Source organism: Lepidochelys kempii, chromosome 10 (genome assembly GCF_965140285.1).
Source record: "Lepidochelys kempii isolate rLepKem1 chromosome 10, rLepKem1.hap1, whole genome shotgun sequence".
Lineage (NCBI taxonomy): Eukaryota > Metazoa > Chordata > Testudines > Cheloniidae > Lepidochelys > Lepidochelys kempii.
In genome coordinates, this window is record NC_136389.1 from 4,798,874 (window position 1) to 4,818,856 (window position 19,983).

At 37.0% G+C, this 19,983-nt stretch overlaps 1 protein-coding gene across 1 annotated transcript; it reads left to right on the forward strand.

Moving 5' to 3' along the window:
* The first annotated feature begins 630 nt into the window (after positions 1-630).
* MEIOB (meiosis specific with OB-fold) lies at positions 631-16,599 on the forward strand. The gene is made up of 13 exons (XM_073361371.2): positions 631-699; positions 3,748-3,805; positions 5,550-5,681; positions 6,503-6,575; positions 8,658-8,853; positions 10,002-10,102; positions 11,193-11,245; positions 11,347-11,442; positions 12,913-13,014; positions 13,671-13,824; positions 14,250-14,433; positions 15,396-15,482; positions 16,435-16,599. Exons 1-13 carry the CDS (start codon positions 631-633, stop codon positions 16,561-16,563), a joined length of 1,434 nt encoding a protein of 477 aa, XP_073217472.1. The 3' UTR covers positions 16,564-16,599.
* The last annotated feature ends 3,384 nt before the right edge of the window (positions 16,600-19,983 follow it).

Below are 19,983 nucleotides of genomic sequence, written 5' to 3' on the forward strand. Positions count from 1 at the left end.
TCTTGAAAATAATTACATTGTTGTTAATTTCAAAACGCTAGTAAATAAATAAATAAATAAATTGAGGATGAGAAAAAAGTGTGTTCTAGCACTGAACATCCCTTAGAAATCCTTTTTCATACTGCCAGAAGTAGAACATGCTGCTGCAGAATAAGCCTAAGGAAATAGGGCCTTCATTTTTTAAAAATAATATGTATTTAATAATAACTTCAAATTAAGGCCACAACTCTAGAAACACTTTACGCATCTGAGTAACTTTATGTATGTGAGCAATCCCATTAAGTTCAATGGGACTACCTATGTAGGAAAAGCCGTGTGGGTATTTGCAAGGTCAGGGCCTAAGAGAGTCATTCAGTACTAAAACCCCAAAATATCTGTGGGAAATGTGGATGGAAAATGAAATTAATGACTATGTATACAAACATGGACAGTAAGAAAACTGTTAGTTGAGAAGCCCTGAAATGCATTTAAAACTTTTACAGAAGAGAGGTGCTGTTTACCAAACTTCTTCATGTCAAAATAAATTTCTTAAAGAAAATTACTTCTATTAACAATTTCAGTATGAATAGTTCAAAGTGATTTGTTTTGATTTTTAGATTTAAATTCGTTTTCTCAAATTACAGATAAAGAATGGCCTACTCCATTTCAACCCAGAACTTTGTTGCGCTTTCAGATCTGCATCCAAATCTGGCTCGCCCTGTAAGTCTCAGCAACGTCGCACTTTTGTTCTCAAATGAAATTGTATCTGACTATATTATATTACTGCAAAATTATGTAATTGACATGTATTTAGAAACTCAGAGCGTCAGTATAATTATTAGATATAAAGTACTGTACCTTCTTTGTGTACACACCAGGAAAATGAAAATTGCTGCTGTTCTTATCGGTAGTGTGAGTATAGATATTGACTGGGCAATTCATTATCTGGAAGTATCAGAGACCTCTTTGTATCGTTTTAAATGAATGGTGAATTAGTGATTACACATACAGAGACAACACTATGTAGTCACAACACATCAGGGATGTGTGATATTCTCTGGCTAAAAGTTATGGACACAGGGCCTGATCCTGCAACGTCTGCTCAAATAAGTAGTCCCACTGGGCAAATTCTGAAGTCCTTATTTATTCAGACAAAACTCTCACTGACATCAGTGGGAGTAAAGATTTCAAGATTATATACCCAATGGGTTTGTTTATTATTATTTCTTAATTATTTAAAACAAAAAATGGTCTAGACACTTAATAGATTATAAGAAGATAAGGACTCAGCCTCAGAATACATTAAGATACCATACAGAAAAAGGAAGGGGAATGAGGTGCAACAAAAAGCAGTTTCACTAAGCAGTGAAATTTAGTACGGCTTGTTAGTTCTATGATCCGTGTTTAGATTTATTAATGTATATATCTATATTATATTTTCTATCATTTAACTGTTAACACTTTGAGTGAGGACCAAGACTACTGTATTCATGAGAGTAAAGCTTGCAAGATTAGGCCTATGATATATACACTAGCATAACTGTCCTTTGCATTTTAGCTCATTGACTTTGTATTCTCAAAATAGGAAATCCCAATGCATATATTTAATTTTCATTCTTTGCTTTTCAAGTTTAGATTTTAATATTCTGGGCTATATTGAAACAGAGTTGAAAACACATGGAATTTTCCAAGTACTTTTCCTGTTGCCACAGCTTTTCTATGGGAGAGGACAATTTAGTCTGGTGTTCTTGTCTATTTTAAATAATGAAAGCTGGGTAATCACAAAAGGAACTGAACCAGATGAGATTTTTTTACACACACCTCGGTACTTTGTGCTGACATTTTTCAACTTTTCATAAATTCTTCCTGTCCCAGCAAAATGCATTCAAGTCTTTGTCATTTGTCATCACTCACAAATAAACTGATCCACCAGTTCAGTTAAAATATATTCTCTTTTAAAAGCAAAATTGTAACTTTTGAGCGCAGCAAATTGTTTTCATCTGAGAAACATCCGATTACTACAAATTAAACCTGACTCTATAATTAGCTTTTGATGGGCAGATAATTTAAAAAACAATAAATCTATCAATACATGTTTAACATGTTAAACTAATGAGTACGTATTTTAATTAGTTAAAATTAGTTTTTAGTTTACTGTAGTGTAATTTTATTTTGTTAGGAAAGGCTGAAATTAATTATACTTCAGGTTAAAGTTTTTAAGAAGACATTAAATCACTTGTTCAGATTCCAAGAACTAACTCCCTGTTACCAGCAATGACATACAGGATGTGTTGCAAGCTCATTTAATTGCCATCCAGCCTGGCTTAAAAAAACTAAACTATGTTATGTGGATTGATAGAAAATGCTTTATGAAAGAAAGTGTTGAAGACCTCAAGGAAGTTACACTGTATTAAACACATGCTTTTAATGAAATCCTTTAAATAACTATAGGATAGGACAGTTACCGTGCTCCACCTAGTGATTGAAAGTAAACTATAAACATGGGCTTAGGTTCTGAGCAGACCTACCCTGTGTACTTCCAGAAAAATAGGTGACTAGCATGAGGTTGTAAATTAGTGCAGAATTCAACCTATATTGACCACTAAATTGTTACATTTGCAAATACCAATTAACTGGGTCGTATATTCCATTTGTTGTTGGAACAACAAAATTGCAGGACATCCATTGAATGTAAGTGCAAGCGCTATGCAGAGATGTTGTCCATTCCAAAATGCAAATATAAATGATACATGCTCTGTGACCACTGGAATGGTCCTAGAGATCTAATGGCAGTGTGTCAACTAGTGGGAACTAAACTGGTGATGCTAAGATTGCAGAAGCGGTAGGCAGCTTGACATTCTTCACTTTTTAGGCCCTTCACACCCTATCCTCTTCAATTTACCACCTCTCATCCACTATTGAGATGCTGACTCCTGGTTCCGGTCAGCCCACAATGCCAGGCTCCATTGCCCACTTGTTAAATTTTTCAAACAACCACCTTTGTGCTTTTTCCCATGCTGTCTTTCACCCTTGGTAGGCAGTCTGCATAACCATCTGCAAAGCTACCTCATAATCCTGCTTCCAAAACCTCCTTTTCTGTGATGCCCACAAAAAACTTGACCATGGTTAGGCTGCTTGTGTGCTAATACCACGGCTTACCATGCTGACCAATGTGGATTCTTTCCTTGTATACTCCCCATTTGCCTGTATCTATCCGTTGTCTTTTTTTATACTTGGATTGTAAATGCTTTAGGGCAGGGACCATTTTTTGTGTTTGTACAGCACCTAGCACAAGTGGGATCCTGGTCAATGACTGCTACAGTAATATAAATAATAACAATGAGGCTGAAAGCCACAGGGTCTCTCTCCATTGTGAATTTAAGCAGATCTTGGCTCAGTACACTTTGGGGAGCCACGTACCATGCCCACAACATAGTCCATCTATCCCTGCCTATCTGAGGGGAAGACTGCCAAAATTATAGACATTTTTAGGTAACCTTTTTTCTTCCCACAGCTTTTTACCCAGGCAAATGTTTCGGCCTCTTTTACCATTTTGTACTAGTTTCTACTTTTTTTTCTTATAAAACCTGAATGTTTCTGCTTAAGCCATTAGTTGATATGGCACCGTGGAATAAATACATTAAAATGGTTATCAGTCAATAATACTGTATGTTTATTATCATCAGAGCATAACAAGTCCATGAAATCTAATTTATCATATGCACCTGTGTTTAATATTTGTATTCTATAATGTTTTTTGTTTTTCAGAGTATAATCGGTGTAGTTATTGGGAAAACAGATGTCAAAGGTTTTCCAGACCGAAAAAGTAGAGTTCTTTTTTTTAATTTCAGTTTCTCATGTGGTGTAACTTTGGCTTGTATGAGTAAAACAAAAAATATTTAGTTTTCTTTGTGTTTAAAAAAATAGAAAAGATCAAGCTTATTTTTTCGGAGACAGAAGGAACAGCATTAACTTGGCAAAAGTCTCATCAGTTTTGTTTTCCAAAACCCCAAAGCAGAGGTGCTTGAGATCCATAGTTCCTAACCCCACCTCAGGGCATGGGGGGGGGATGATGCCAATTTTGGCCCCTTTCTAATTGAGAACATTCCAGAAATGTTGCTGTTTTTTATGTTAATTCTTTGTCTTAATAGAAGCGTCAAGGATGTATTTGAAGAGTGAAGCAAATAGGGCTGTTTGGATCTCAATGGCACAGATTCATAGACTGTATATCTTTTAAATTGTATGAAAACAGTATTTTGTATGTAATTTATTGGAATTGAAAGGTACCAAACTGACAGCCCTGAAGAGTGAGGTTGTCTGTTTATCCAGAGAACAGGTATGGCACAGATATTGTTAGGAAATGCCTTCAGGGAGAGAGGATACTTCAGTCTCCCTGACATTCAATGCTCAGTCCTGCTGCTGGCACTCCCAAGGAGAAGAATCCTCTCTAGGAAAGTATCTGCATAACTTTTAAATTCAGTGGTTCACAATACATACTAAGATATGTGTTCATGTAATTGTAATCAGAATTGTTCTTGCTGTGTGTGGATCACCATACAGTTTTTATTGAAAACTTACAAATAACAAATGTTACAGTGCAGCATGATCCAAAGACAGCTTCATGGATGGGATTCTGTATTCAGCAAAGAAATTGCAGCCCGGCAGGAGGAGGGAGTGAAGGTGGCTTTTTGTCATCTTTGCTCCCTCCTGATACTTGACTGTTCCAAGCGCTGGAGAGGCCCCTGGTATAACTAAGTTACGGTGGCTTCTCCAGACTACCCTATTGGCTGCATTGCTGCCTGGAATCTCTGCAGAGCTTTGACCCTGCCCTGCAATGAGTCCCTTCTGTCCCCAGGCATGTGGGTCTTTGCAAGGGTTTGCGAACAGGTCCTCCAGAGGCAGCCTTAAGGCTGTTTGCCTGCCCTGGGGGAATCAGTGCTCCAGCCCATTTGAGCAGTGTAAAGGGGTTGGAGCAGAGGTGAGGATCTCAACCCATGAGCTTTTTTTGCCTCATAGCTACACTTCTTCATGCCAGTTTTATTCCTGGGGAGGTTGCTGTAAGCCAAATTCTCTTATCTGTTGGCTGCTGTGGAGCTATACCAAAGAGAAGTTAGCTCAATATGTTCTCTGTTTAGTGTTGCTTTATCATTTTGCACTGCTATATATTTTTATAGTTGACTGATCTTAAATCTTTCTCTGATGTACACATTACATTTTTGGTGCATATCTACTGAATTACACTCCTAAATGTGATGTTACAGAATATAATACTCCATTAAAAGTTGGATGACAAGTGCTTTGCCAAAGTAGTGTGGGGAGACTTGCACAGCATCTGTTTGAACCATAGTATTTATTGGTGCCAGACAGCTCCCATTCATGAACACCAAATTTCATAATTAAAAAATCTGCTGACCTCTAGTGGTATTTACCAAATTTCTGTACACTAACTTATTTAACACTTTAAATAAAAGTTATGGCAAAATCTGGTCAAGTATAATAATACTAATATCAGATTAAATTGACATGTTTTGATGCATATTTGACATTAAAAGCATTGTTTCTCTTTTTAGACATTGGATCTGAGAGATACACTTTCAGTTTTACCATTCGAGATTCACCAGCTTACTTTATAAATGTAAATTCTTGGGGCAGAGAGGAGTATGTTAGGTCACTTTCAGAAAGTTTTAGAGTAGGTGACTGTGGTGAGTTGGAGTTTACTCCTAACATATTTCTGTTTGAATATTTTTTTTCCTGTAAATCAGTGTTATGCATTTGCGGTTTTACTATATTTTCCTCTGATGATTATGAGAACAATTTAATTGGAAACAAATTGTTCAGTTATATAAGTATAGAGGAAGAGGGAGTAAACCTTTTAGAATTTAAAGTCAAAGCTACAACAGTTGTCAACAGCGCCCCTCCCACAGATATAAACACTGAATATTGCCACTCAGAACCCATCCATAGTTAATGGATCCACATTTTAATATTGTGCTCAATTATTATTAATCATTAAAAGTGAATTGTGTGTTAAGATAAATTTAGCATTTTTGCTTACTTCTTTATGACAGTTATAATTTTTTAAATGACTAGACACAACCCCTCCCCTCCACCAAAAAAATCCCCAACACAATCCGCTAAAAAAATCCCTACAGCTGTTGATTTATTTGTCCTGTGCCAACGTCTCTTGAAATCAGTAGAAAGAGTCCCATTGTGTTCAGTGGTCTTTGGATCAGGCCTACAGGGTGAAAAAAAGCCTGCACAAGGACTGTGCACCACTTTAGTTCCACATAAGCTATATTTTGAGGGCTTAAGTGAGACATAGTATATTGTCCTTGTGTGACCCCTCTGCACAGGTGAGAATTTCACTCTTAAAGCACTTTTAAATTATTTGTAATAACTGTCAATTTTTGCAATCTAACCTAGAACAAATAAATAATTGCCCAGATACATTTATCTGTACATATCTGTACTCTTCCTTTTAAAATAATTTAATATTACTTTTCAATGTTATATTTCATTTCAGTGACAATTGAAAATCCTTTAGTACAAACAAAGGAGCTAGAAAAGGAAGAAAAATTCAATCCCACAACTCCTAGGTAAATTTAAAGTAGACTTCCAGCTTCTTTTGTGGAATGATCATGATTAATATTGTCTATAATTGTCAGACTACACAGTTATTATAAGGCAATTTTCCCTTGGAAAATTGCAAGATTAATTTCATGCATCCATGCTTTCCTCCATACCCTACCACCACCGATTTAATGGCTGGGATACTTGATTGGACCTGTAAGGAGCTGGACAACTTTGTTAAAAGTGGGTGTGTACTGGGGTACTGAGTGCTCTGCTGCCCATTGGCCAGCTAGAGAGATTGGCTATTGCTTCCCCCAGTCATTTACTTAAACCATGGCCTAGGTGCTTTACAAGCCTCTTGTCTATTTTTAGCTGAACCCACCCCCTCTCCCTGTTGTCATGTTATATAGGAACTATGTTTTTAGGTTGCTCTGGGTCTAACCGATCACTGTTTAAGTGATCAGGAAGGAATTTTTTCCATCAGGGACACATTGGCTGTGGCCTGGTTTTTGTTTTTTGTTTTTTTTTGGTCCCTTCCTTCCTCATATTGTCCAGGAGACACAATTATGTTAAATAGGTATAGAATTTAGGAATTTCATGTGAGGAACTTTATGAATGTTCATCATCACAATTTATGGCCAGTGTCCAATGTGGATAAAAGACCAAACAGCCAGCAACCAGAATATCAGAGATGTAGGATTTTGCTGGTGGATCCTAGATCTGTGGGGAAAAAAGGGAGACCTGAAGTCCCTGCAGAATGGGGTCCCTCTTTGGGACCCTCTATCCTCTTTGCAGGGGGAAAGGTGAGAGGATTCAGAAGAGCAAGTTGAATCCTTGGGGTAGGCAGTGAAAAGTATACCCTGAGAGTTGTGAGCTTTATGGTAATTGCCCTATAAAACCCACACTGGACCCACTTCACATGCCTGTTATGGGGAAACGGGGCAGATAGTGATGTTACATTTTAATAAAGTTGTGGCCTGCTGTTTAAAATGTATCCATGTGTCTGTCCTCATTCACTTGTGTGTCCTGAACAATATATAGTCATATAGTCTGCCAAACAGACTTACAAGAAAAATATATTTAGTCATGATGTGGACCTTTGGCTTTTGTAGTAATATAGTAAAGATCCTCAGTAGCTAAGCCTGACTTACATTATGTCTGCAGTAAAGTATGTTGAAGTTAATTGAATTTATTCCAAGGATGACTGTGCCTCATTGTGTTTAATTAAACACTGAATAATTTTATGGAAAGATGTTTAATCCTGTCAAAATCCATTTGCATGTCTTTAGCTGGAAGACAGTTTAGTACAATATAGCATTATTTTTTAAAAATAGTTTACATGGTGTCACCATTATTTTGGTTTCAGTTAACTTTGTGAAAGGTATCTGAAATTTTGGGATGGCACAATGAGATTAACTAGCCCTGTAAGTCCTCACTCAGACCTGAGTTTGTCACAGATGTTGAACAACTGAATCAAACCTTATCTACCCAAATTCCAGCATGGGATATCGATTGAGGGTTGTTTGTTTGAGAAGGAAAAGCAAGGATCTTTTCCTTTTCTCATATATTCTTCAGGCATTTGAATCTGTGGAGAGGGAACTCCTTTATCCTGGCGTGTGTGTGTGTGTGTGTGTGTGTGTGTGTGTTTTAGTAGTAGTTGTATTACTGGTATTTGTCCCAAAAAGTTTACAATCTAAGTACTATAGACATTGTCACTGAGCTGCTACCCTAACAGTATGTAATTTAACACTTTGTAAAGCACTTTTTAAATGTTTCATTACATGGAGTATATATATCACAAAATAAAAACTACTTGTGAAGTGCTGAAAGAGTGCTGGATTTATGTTTTACACTGTTAATAATGCATGTTGACTTCTTGGTAGTAAATATCTATGAAGCGTAACATAATCATGTCATTTTTCCTGAGGACGAAGAACTGACATGTTGTTATCAAGATGTAACAATTTGCATTTCCTAACCTTTTATCATCCTCAGTAATAATCCTATCAAAAAAAAATCAGCTGACATAGTTCGCTATGAACTGATGTAACTTTTCACAGGATAGTGTACTGGTGATGTGTGAAACACTTTTTATGTATTCAATTTAGCTGCTACAAATTATTGCTCAGTGAGACCCATTCAGTGGTCAAAATTTGTTGCTGCTATGAAGTGGACACCAAGCTGCTTTCCCTGTTGCATCTACCTGTAAAGGATCCTCACGATTACTATTCTCTGGGTGACATTGTTGCAAATGGGCAAAGCCTTGATGGAAGAATCATTAATGTGCTTGCCGCAGTGAAGTCGGTAAGTTAGAAGTGCTACAATAAAATGAAGAGGGTTTTTTTTTTTTTCTGCTGAAGCCCTGATTGATGTCAGTGTAGATTTAGATTTACAGGGTCATGGCTGCCTGAAGCAATTATTTTCTTTTGTCTTGGTCTGCAATCATATGGATTGAGTTAATACAAAGTAAGGGTAACAAGTGACATTATTTTTTAATATTCATAAGAAAATGAAACAAGGATTGATGTATATAATATGTTGCTTTATCTGATACAAAAATACAAGGGGATAACTTATTTCAGTGTTCATATCATACATACAAGTCCACTTTTATAAAGTAAAAATTAGATTGTAAAATTAGTTAATAAATGTAATATTTAAGTTTTGGGATGCTAGGACTTCTTTGGGTTGTGTAAAGCTCTAATTGCAGGCACACACCAGCACATACTGTCGCTTAAAAGATCTACGTTGCAAATATAATATCAAGAGGTTTGAGAACACAAGGTATACCTGCATATTTGAGATCACAAAAGCGCCCCAGATATGTTCAGGAATTTATTGCAACTACTGTACTGATGGTCTGTCTATGAACACCAATCCTGCTTTTCTGAAATACATTCAAGTGTATATGCTAGGCCAAATCCTGGTACTTTCAGTAAGTAGGTTTTGTATAGGTGATTTCAGTGAAGATTTATGAGAATGGAAACCTTCCAAATCACACACTTTTTTGGGATCATCTCAGCACATGCATAGAAAATATGCATATCTGGAAATCAACATTTCTTTCAAAGTAAACCAGAGTGTTCATGGATACCTTCACATATATAACTCATTCAGTTTTTATGAAATAAAACTGGGGGTTTTCTCTGGGGGTTAAAGACAACACTGTCAAACTCTGCTTCTTCACAGAACACACAGTCAACCTGTGAAACTTGTTGCCAGGGGATGTTGTGAAGGCCAAACTATAACTGGGTTCAAAAAAGAATTAGATAAGTTCATGGAGGGTAGGCTATCAGTGGCTATTAGCTAAGACAGTCAGGGATGCAAACTCATTCTGTATTCTTGCCTGTTATTTTTTATATATTTTAATCATTTTGACTCTTCCTTTCTAGCTTGATTCTTTTTAATTCTTCTATATATTTTAGGTGAATAGTAATATTTTTCTTTTCAAGGTTGGGGAGCCAAAGTACTTTACCACTTCAGACAAAAGGAAAGGTCAGAGGTGTGAAGTAAAGCTGTATGATGAAACAGAGTTGTCCTTTGCAATGATCTGGTAAATTATGTACTAAATCATTATTCAAATGCACAAATTAAAGCCTGGGTAGATACAGAGAGAATAAATTGAATGTAGCAAATACTGCCATAATCTTGTAGTTAGTTAATTGAAATACATTATTAATTGGGTGGCCACTCTGATGAGGCAGCAGTATTTATTACATGGCAGCAGTATCCATTAAACAATATTACATATAAAGGATATCTGATCGTGACCTTGGATAGGTTATCAATTTCTAGGAGTTATTGACAAACTTACAGCTCAAGAGTGTCAGAGTGAAGCTGAGCTACAAATAAATTATGAAAGGTCATCAGTGGTATGGAATAATAAAGAAACTGTTGCCAATCAGACCAATAGACATTTTATTTATGCAAAGAGATGTACTGTTTGCCCCCAAACATAGGTCTACCTTTGCATGAATGTACTTATACGTGCCTATCATCACATTCACAGGTAAACTGTTTTATAATTAAATCTCCTAGCAAATATCAAGTAAACATACTATTAGATATGCATTTATACAGCACTTGCCATTTAAAAATAGCTGTAAGTGCAGTGCATTCCCTCCACAAACCAAACAGTTAAAAAGGGAATATAAAAGATGATAAAAGACTAAAGCAGAGTTAATAATGGGAAGTAGAGTTAGGGTAAAATGGGATTAAAATGAAAACAAGCACTTAGAGATAACATAGGAAAGTTTTGTAGTTCCTTGGTGGGCTACATTTTCAAAATGTGCCCATAATTGTGTTTGCATAACCATTTGGGTGTACAGGTGATATAATTTGTACACCCAAAAGCATTTGTGCTTGTGCACATGGCATACAAATACAGGTTGTATAAACCCAGTAGTTTGCATATACAAATAATGGTATGCACACAGAAGTGTTCATGTACAATTAAAGGCTGGATTGGGGTCATTCTGACCATTTTAACCTATAATTAGATCTTTGTTTAATATTTTGGGGAAGGATGAGGGGAATTAATGCTCCTTAATGGCATAAAGGCTTACACCTACTATTTTTCATGTTTTGTCACCCATGTTCCCAATGCTTTCGCTATTAAATAAACAGAGATTTTTTTTATTTAGTTGGGATAATGAATCTATCCAGCTTGCACAAAGTTGGATGCCACGAGAAACAGGTATCCCTTTTCTATGTTTTTGTGAAAGATTTCTGCTGCTGTTTTTTATCTTTAGTGTGATACTTATTTAAAATAACAAAGAATTATGTTTTTGTGCACAGTAATATTTGCATCAGAGCTGAGAATAAATTTTGACAAATTTAGGAACTGCATGACTGCAACTGTTATATCAAAAACCATTTTTACAACTAATCCAGGTAAGAGATTTTTAAAGCCCACATATTGTAGATAAATACTTCAAGTGAAAGTGTTAACTTTTTGGTTCAAATTTAGCTTGCATGAGAATTTAAAACAAATTTTGAAGGTTTAGCTGAAGAAAAATGTCACCACATACAATCGCTAATTTCTGTCTCTCTCACCTATTGATGGTTTTTCTAGAACACCTAGTATTGTAGTATTTAGCACAACTGTCCAATCAGTAGTTAAAACTTAGCTGAGTCTCCTATTAAGCATTGTGACATGAATATTTTTTTCTTCCTTTATTGGGTACGAAATGCAAACCCAGTAAAAATAACTTTTAGGATAATAGGTAGAGTTCATGGGTCAAATTCAGCCCTCAGATTCTCACATGCATCTCTGATTTCAGTGAGCAATGAATGTGAGCATATGAGTGCAGAATTTGGCCCAGTGTATTCATAATTTATCTGTTTTCATATTACATATGAAAATTTAATTTTAACTAAGAAAAGAATGGCCTGATCTAACACTAGCTGCCCACACAGTGAGTCATCTTCACCAGTTGGAAGCATTCTCTAAGGCTTTGTATCTCCTGTAAATAACATTGCACTTGTTTTGTAAAATTAACAGTTGCATCGTTTCTGAGGGCCAGATGTTCTCATTCCATTGTGTGAGTAGGGTGGAAGGAGTGAACGTGTGAAGATCTGAGCTGAGTCAGTGTCTGTGCAGGAGAACGTCAGATCAGCAGCAGGGCTCCCAGTTAGTTCACTCGAGTCTGTGGAAGACCCTTGTGTGAACATCATATGTTGGGGACTCTAGATTTTGGGGAGTGGAGAGAGGACAAAGTCAGACAAGAGCTGCTAAACACAGTTTACTTCCTATTGAATGTGCCCCACAGTCTCTGGACATTTGGCACATATATAGATGCTTAGTTCCTTCACTGTGACAGGAACTCCATAAAGAGGTGTAGCTATGGCAGGAGAGAGAATGGCAGTACAACCTTGGAGCTGCTCCTGATGCCAGGGAAAAGTGGGGTGCCTGGATGGTGCACAGGGGAATCTCTGTTGGGCAGATCTGCGTGGAAGGGTTGGGCCTGTTTTACTTTGACTCCCTGGCCTAAGTGGTCCTCCCACTCCTCCTAGGCCTTTGTCCTTGTGTTAGTGAGATAATATGGCATTGGTACTGCAGCATTGTGCTCGTATTTTTAAGAGTATTTTTCCCCTCTTGCAGGAAGGGGCAATCAGGTGCCGAGTGAACAATAATTTCTGGTTTCTCTGCTGCACCTCCATCTACGCTTCCTTTGTGCATCCCATATATGTATTAATGGTTGGAGAATGAAAGAGAGAAGCATTGTTTTGCTCACTGCAGACTGATGTGGCCTTGCTGCTACCAGAATAAAAATAGCAATAATTTCAGAATTCAGACATTGTGCTTGTCATTTTTTGCAGGGAACATTTATTCATAGCTAATTTTTATTTTATATTTTCAAGACACACCAGAAGCGAATATTCTTTTCAACTTCATAAAAGAAAGTGCAGCAACGGGAGCTTTGGATGATATAACTGAGGCTCAGTTAAAAGAATCCATAAATTGTAAGCATTCCTCCAGATATTCCTTTGATTTAATGTAACTCGGTTGTGTAGTACTGTCATTTGCTTTTTGGGCCTGTTCCTGAAGCTTTTTTATAGCGGTAAAACTTACTGACTTCAATGGAAAATTTCACCTGTTTAAGACTTTCAGGACCTGACCATTACTGAGCTGTTTTACAAATTGTCTGACAATGTTGTGTACCTCAAATGTGGTTGGCTATGCTTACTTGCAAACAGTTTGACGGTACTATTCTTGGAAATGCACTGGCCTTGCGGCAAGAGACCTAAACGGAATAAATAAGAAAAAGAAAGGGCAAACTATTGCATATAAAATACCTATTTATTAATTTATTTAGAAAAGGAAGCTCACAATAAATTAAAACAGGACAAATTTTTATTTGAAAATGTTTTAGAGTAAAACTTATCTTCTCTGGGTTGGAGCTCTTACTTCTGAGACATTCAATAAAGAAAATACCTAACTTTTTTATATATTAATTATGAGCTTGATCCAAAACCCTTAAGGTCAATGGAAGTCTCTGTTGATTTCAAATGTGCTTTAGATCAGGCCCAATATTCCTTTTTGAACTTAATCCTTTTTTTATTATTATTATTTAGTGGTGTTTTCTTGGACATATTTAACATTTTTCTTTCAACTTTAGTGCAGACTATAGTTGACATTTATACTGTGGAGCAGTTAAAGGTAAAAGCTTTGCAGAATGAGGGAAAGCCTGAACCAGTCTATGGTATTATTTACGCTTATATTTCTACATTGAACATTGACACAGATTCATCTAAAATTATACGAAACAGGTGGTAAGCAACTGTTTATATTTTAAATTTATATAAAAAGACCTTTGCCCTCCTCTCCTTTACCCCAGCACAACTGAGATCAAACAATGTTTAGCCTAGTTTCAGGAAAGTAAAATGAAACTGCTCTGCGGGGGACGGGGGGGGGGGAATCGGGTCTCGTTAGAATGGAGGGTTTCAGATGTAGTAGTTTGTCAGAGATTATTAGAGATAGGGCCTGCCCTCTCTAGCCTTTGAGGGGAGAGAGGAGAGTAAGGGCCAGTTTCACTCTATATGAGTGTAAAAGATGAAGGACTCTGGCTGGAAGGAAGAGTCCATTGGAGGGGTGGGCTTGGAGGAAGGTCAGGGGGTCTAGGGAACAATTTCAGATTGACAATAAATAACTGTATACCTGTTGTAGTTGATACTTTGTCTTTTCCTGTTCCTTGCAGTTCAGGGTGCCACTATGTGGTCAATGAAATGTCAAACACATGCACTTTCTGCAGTGACATCTCTTCAGATGCTAAGTCTGTTTTTACCAGTTTTGATTTACTAGTTGATCTTACAGATCATACAGGCACTCTACGTTCATGTTACCTCTCAGATGTTGTAGCTGAGGAAACATTAAGCTGCACGGTAAATAATAGAAATCAGTTTCCCCTGCTTGATCTGATCTAATAGTGTGAAGTTCCAGCTGTGTGAAGCAAGCCAAAAATTACTACTGTTGCTATATTATGTTTGTACTCCTTACCCAGTAGAACCTCGGAGTTACGAACACCTCAGGAAAGGTTTGTAACTGAACAAAACGTTATGATGGTTCTTTCAAACATTTATAACTGAACATTAACTTAAACAGCTTTGAAACTTTACTATGCAGAAGAAAAATGCTGTTTTCCCTTTATTTTTTAGTAGTTTACATGTAACACAGTGCTGTACTGTATTAGGTTTTTTTTTGTTTTTTTTTTTTTAAATCTCTGCTGTCTGATTGTGTACTTCTGATTCCAAATAATGTGTGTGGTTGAATGGTCAGTTTTAGCTCTGGTTCATAACTCTGAGATTCTACTGTATAGCTACTGCACCTGTCAAAGACTAGGAACTAACAAGTGCCTAGAAAGAAGGAATCATGTTTAAATTTATTTAAGAATTTATAACGGTGCCCATTCTCTTAAAACCTTACTTTGATTAAAAGAGATTCAACAGAAAATCCCTATTTTTTCATTTTAAAAATTACACTTTCCTGGAGACATAATTGATATTTCCATTAATCTGCCTCCCTGAACACTAAGCGGTTTATTCTAGTCAATATGTGTACGTATTTATAAAACATGCATCTCTGTGATATTTGATAGCTTTACAGGTTTATTAAAATGAACAACTTATCTCTCTTTCCATCCACCAGTTGGTGGGAAGCGTTTGTTTGCTCATTTTTTTTGGTGAGGTACAATTGTTGGAACATTAGACTGAAGAAATGAGTTTTACATTTTCCTTTGAGGACATTAGGTTTGTGGTCATTCTAATATCTTCTGAAAGTGATTTTCACTCACATGTATATTTTTATGTGTTTCAGAAATAAGTGTGTTGTTTGATCATTTCAATAGGTCCATGAGTTCCTCACTCTGACAGAAGAGCAGAAGACAGCATTAAAATGGCACCTTCTTCTGGAACGAAGCAAAATTTATTTTAAAGTAAGTATGTAGTGTTTTCACTAAACAAGTAAACCAATTGTTAGTGTCAGTTAGAGAGAGGATTTTTTTAATTAAAATAAAATGATGAAAAACAGTTATAAGACAGTCACCTGGTATACTTGTTGACCGTTAAACAGTGTATGAATTTATATACAAATATTTGTTTTAATTATTACTAGAAAATAAATGTCCTCACTATTGGGTTTTGACAGCAGGATGGCTATTTCTGTAGGCCTTACTCAGGCAAAATCTGAGTGAGGCCTGCAGAATCTGGCCATTACTGACTAGGGCCCTGGTCTTGTAAAGAGTTATGCATGTGCTTAACTGTAAACATATTAGTACCATTGACTTAATTAGGACTACTCATGTGCATAAGCTCAAGCATGTGTATGTTTGTAGGATCAGGGACCAAGTTACATATTTGATTATATCGTACAGTGTCCAGGATTGCGTAAATATTACCTTTCATATTTAATTATGTAAATTAAAACGTTTTTTAAAACAACAATATGGCTTTGCCTTTGGGGAAGGGAATATGATCTAGAGTCTCTAGCTATCTTGGGAATGGCAACAGTAATACAGACCCACGCGGCCGGAGAAGTGAATTGTTAAAACATTTTCTGCTTTGATGCAACATTCCTGATTTTTTTTAAATCATACACTTTACTGTGCACTGTACAGTACTCCCTTTTTTATAAAATCGCCTCTTATAGAGCTACTGTAATCTGGCTTCAAACTTTTCTTTAACATTCCTTAAACACAACTCTTTATAACATATACCCCTCCTTAGCCCACGCAGTCTCTGGTTCCCATAAAACGGAAGCATTTATCTTTGACATTCATAGGCATATAAGCAAGATGCTTCATTTAGCCGTGAGATATTGTATATAACTTTGAAAACAAGAAGTTTTGAAATGTTTTGCAGAAAAAATACAATTCTTTATTTTTACAGTTGGTTTTGTCACCCAGTTTGAGAACCGGATTGAGAGTGAACTTGCTTTCATGCAAACTAGCAGATCCTGTAGAGGCTAGTCAGAGCTTGTCAGGAAAAGGAAGAAAACAACATTGTTTGGCTTTTTAACAGCTGGAAGGATCTAAAAAGGTTGTACTGCGTTGAAACGACATTATTATAAAAAAAGATGTTTGAATCAATACTTGTATTTTGTTAAATGTATTTAGATTGGTAAAAGAGAAACAGGTTTACTACTGAACTTTACAAATGGGCCTATATCATCTTGATATTTCTGTTTTATATTATTCTACTTAAAAAAGCTGATTTAGGGGTCATTTTAGGAAAAATCTGTCTGCCATCTAGATGCACTTTCTGTTGAATTAAGCCCCTTAAGTAGAGAGGGAAACCATTTTCATTCAGTTTATAATACATTTTGAAAAATGCTCAAAGGAATAATAAACAGTTGTTTAATCTAAGCTGCAAACATGTTTTTATTACAATATACCCCATAGGAAAGAAATTCTAAAACCATAATTCTTGATTTATTGCAGTAGATATGATCTGTGATCTTGTATAGCATGGGAGAGTAGTGATCACAATGCAGTAAAAACAGAATTCTGTCTAGCCAAAAATGATCTTCTGTGACTGATGGCCCACTGAAGTTCTGTTTTTTCTAGCCAAAGAGGATAATCACTCCTTTTTGGGAAAAATCCCTGTAATTCTAAACTATAAAACACAATAGACCAGTGGTTCTCAACTAGGGGTACATATAGAGGTCTTCCAGGGGGTACATGAACTCATCTAGATATTTGCCTAGTTTTATAATAGTCTACATAAAAAGCACTAGCGAAGTCAGTACAAACAAATTTCATACGATGACTTGTTTATACTGCTCTATAGACTATACACTGAAGTGTAAGGACAATATTTATATTCCAATTGATTTATTTTATAATTACATGGTGTGACAAAGTTCCTGCTCTGCCTTGGTGGGTCTTGCGCTTATTGGCAGATTTGCTCACCTTGGAGCTTCACAGCAGCCCTCAGCTTGGCTGTTTTTCTGAATTCACAGTCCAGGTCGACGACTCCTGTGTCTGACCAGGAGTTGGGAGGTTTGCGGGGGAACCCAGGCCCGCCCTCTCCTCCGGGTTCCAGCCCAGGGCCCTGTGGAATGCAGCTATCTAGTGTGCCTCCTGGAACAGCTGTGCGAAAGCTACAACTCCCTGGGCTACTTCCCCATGGCCTCCTCCCAACACCTTCTTTATCCTCACCACAGGACCTTCCTCCTGGTGTCTGATAATGCTTGTACACCTCAGTCCTCCAACAGTCCACACTCTCAGCTCCTCGTGCCTCTTGCTCCCAGCTCCTCGCACGCACCACAAACTGAAGTGAGCTCCTTTTTAAAACCCAGGTGCCCTGATTAGCCTGCCTTAATTGATTCTAGCAGCTTCTTGATTGGCTGCAGGGGTTCTAATCAGCCTGTCTTAATTGTCTCCAGAAGGTTCCTGATAGTTCTGGAACCTTCCTTGTTACCTTACCCAGGGAAAAGGGACCTACTTAACCTGGGGCTAATATATCTGCCTTCTATTACTCTCCTATAGCCATCTGGCCCAACCCTTTCACAATATATAATTTTCTCTCTGTAGGAGGGTTTGGTCATTACCAGAGGAGAAGAGATGTTATATAACCAAAATTGTGTTCAACGGTAAAAGGCAATTTAAAATCATAATAAAATTTCAGCTGCTGTGGCAAAAAACCTTCCTTGTTACCTTACCCAGGGAAAAGGGACCTACTTAACCTGGGGCTAATATATCTGCCTTCTATTACTCTCCTATAGCCATCTGGCCCAACCCTTTCACAATATATAATTTTCTCTCTGTAGGAGGGTTTGGTCATTACCAGAGGAGAAGAGATGTTATATAACCAAAATTGTGTTCAACGGTAAAAGGCAATTTAAAATCATAATAAAATTTCAGCTGCTGTGGCAAAAAACCTTCCTTGTTACCTTACCCAGGGAAAAGGGACCTACTTAACCTGGGGCTAATATATCTGCCTTCTATTACTCTCCTATAGCCATCTGGCCCAACCCTTTCACAATATATAATTTTCTCTCTGTAGGAGGGTTTGGTCATTACCAGAGGAGAAGAGATGTTATATAACCAAAATTGTGTTCAACGGTAAAAGGCAATTTAAAATCATAATAAAATTTCAGCTGCTGTGGCAAAAAACCTTCCTTGTTACCTTACCCAGGGAAAAGGGACCTACTTAACCTGGGGCTAATATATCTGCCTTCTATTACTCTCCTATAGCCATCTGGCCCAACCCTTTCACAATATATAATTTTCTCTCTGTAGGAGGGTTTGGTCATTACCAGAGGAGAAGAGATGTTATATAACCAAAATTGTGTTCAACGGTAAAAGGCAATTTAAAATCATAATAAAATTTCAGCTGCTGTGGCAAAAAACCTTCCTTGTTACCTTACCCAGGGAAAAGGGACCTACTTAACCTGGGGCTAATATATCTGCCTTCTATTACTCTCCTATAGCCATCTGGCCCAACCCTTTCACAATATATAATTTTCTCTCTGTAGGAGGGTTTGGTCATTACCAGAGGAGAAGAGATGTTATATAACCAAAATTGTGTTCAACGGTAAAAGGCAATTTAAAATCATAATAAAATTTCAGCTGCTGTGGCAAAAAACCTTCCTTGTTACCTTACCCAGGGAAAAGGGACCTACTTAACCTGGGGCTAATATATCTGCCTTCTATTACTCTCCTATAGCCATCTGGCCCAACCCTTTCACAATATATAATTTTCTCTCTGTACGAGGGTTTGGTCATTACCAGAGGAGAAGAGATGTTATATAACCAAAATTGTGTTCAACGGTAAAAGGCAATTTAAAATCATAATAAAATTTCAGCTGCTGTGGCAAAAAACCTTCCTTGTTACCTTACCCAGGGAAAAGGGACCTACTTAACCTGGGGCTAATATATCTGCCTTCTATTACTCTCCTATAGCCATCTGGCCCAACCCTTTCACAATATATACTTTTCTCTCTGTAGGAGGGTTTGGTCATTACCAGAGGAGAAGAGATGTTATATAACCAAAATTGTGTTCAACGGTAAAAGGCAATTTAAAATCATAATAAAATTTCAGCTGCTGTGGCAAAAAACCTTCCTTGTTACCTTACCCAGGGAAAAGGGACCTACTTAACCTGGGGCTAATATATCTGCCTTCTATTACTCTCCTATAGCCATCTGGCCCAACCCTTTCACAATATATACTTTTCTCTCTGTAGGAGGGTTTGGTCATTACCAGAGGAGAAGAGATGTTATATAACCAAAATTGTGTTCAACGGTAAAAGGCAATTTAAAATCATAATAAAATTTCAGCTGCTGTGGCAAAAAACCTTCCTTGTTACCTTACCCAGGGAAAAGGGACCTACTTAACCTGGGGCTAATGTATCTGCCTTCTATTACTCTCCTATAGCCATCTGGCCCAACCCTTTCACAATATATAATTTTCTCTCTGTAGGAGGGTTTGGTCATT

What these genes read in the sequence shown, in the direction of transcription:
- MEIOB (XM_073361371.2), top strand. Translation starts at nt 631, where the DNA reads ATGGCCTACTCCATTTCAACCCAGAACTTTGTTGCGCTTTCAGATCTG. An exon ending in TGCTTGCCGCAGTGAAGTCG is followed by an intron (nt 8,854 to 10,001) that starts GTAAGTTAGAAG and finishes TTTCTTTTCAAG; the next exon opens with GTTGGGGAGCCAAAGTACTT. An exon ending in TTGGATGCCACGAGAAACAG is followed by an intron (nt 11,246 to 11,346) that starts GTATCCCTTTTC and finishes TTTTGTGCACAG; the next exon opens with TAATATTTGCATCAGAGCTG.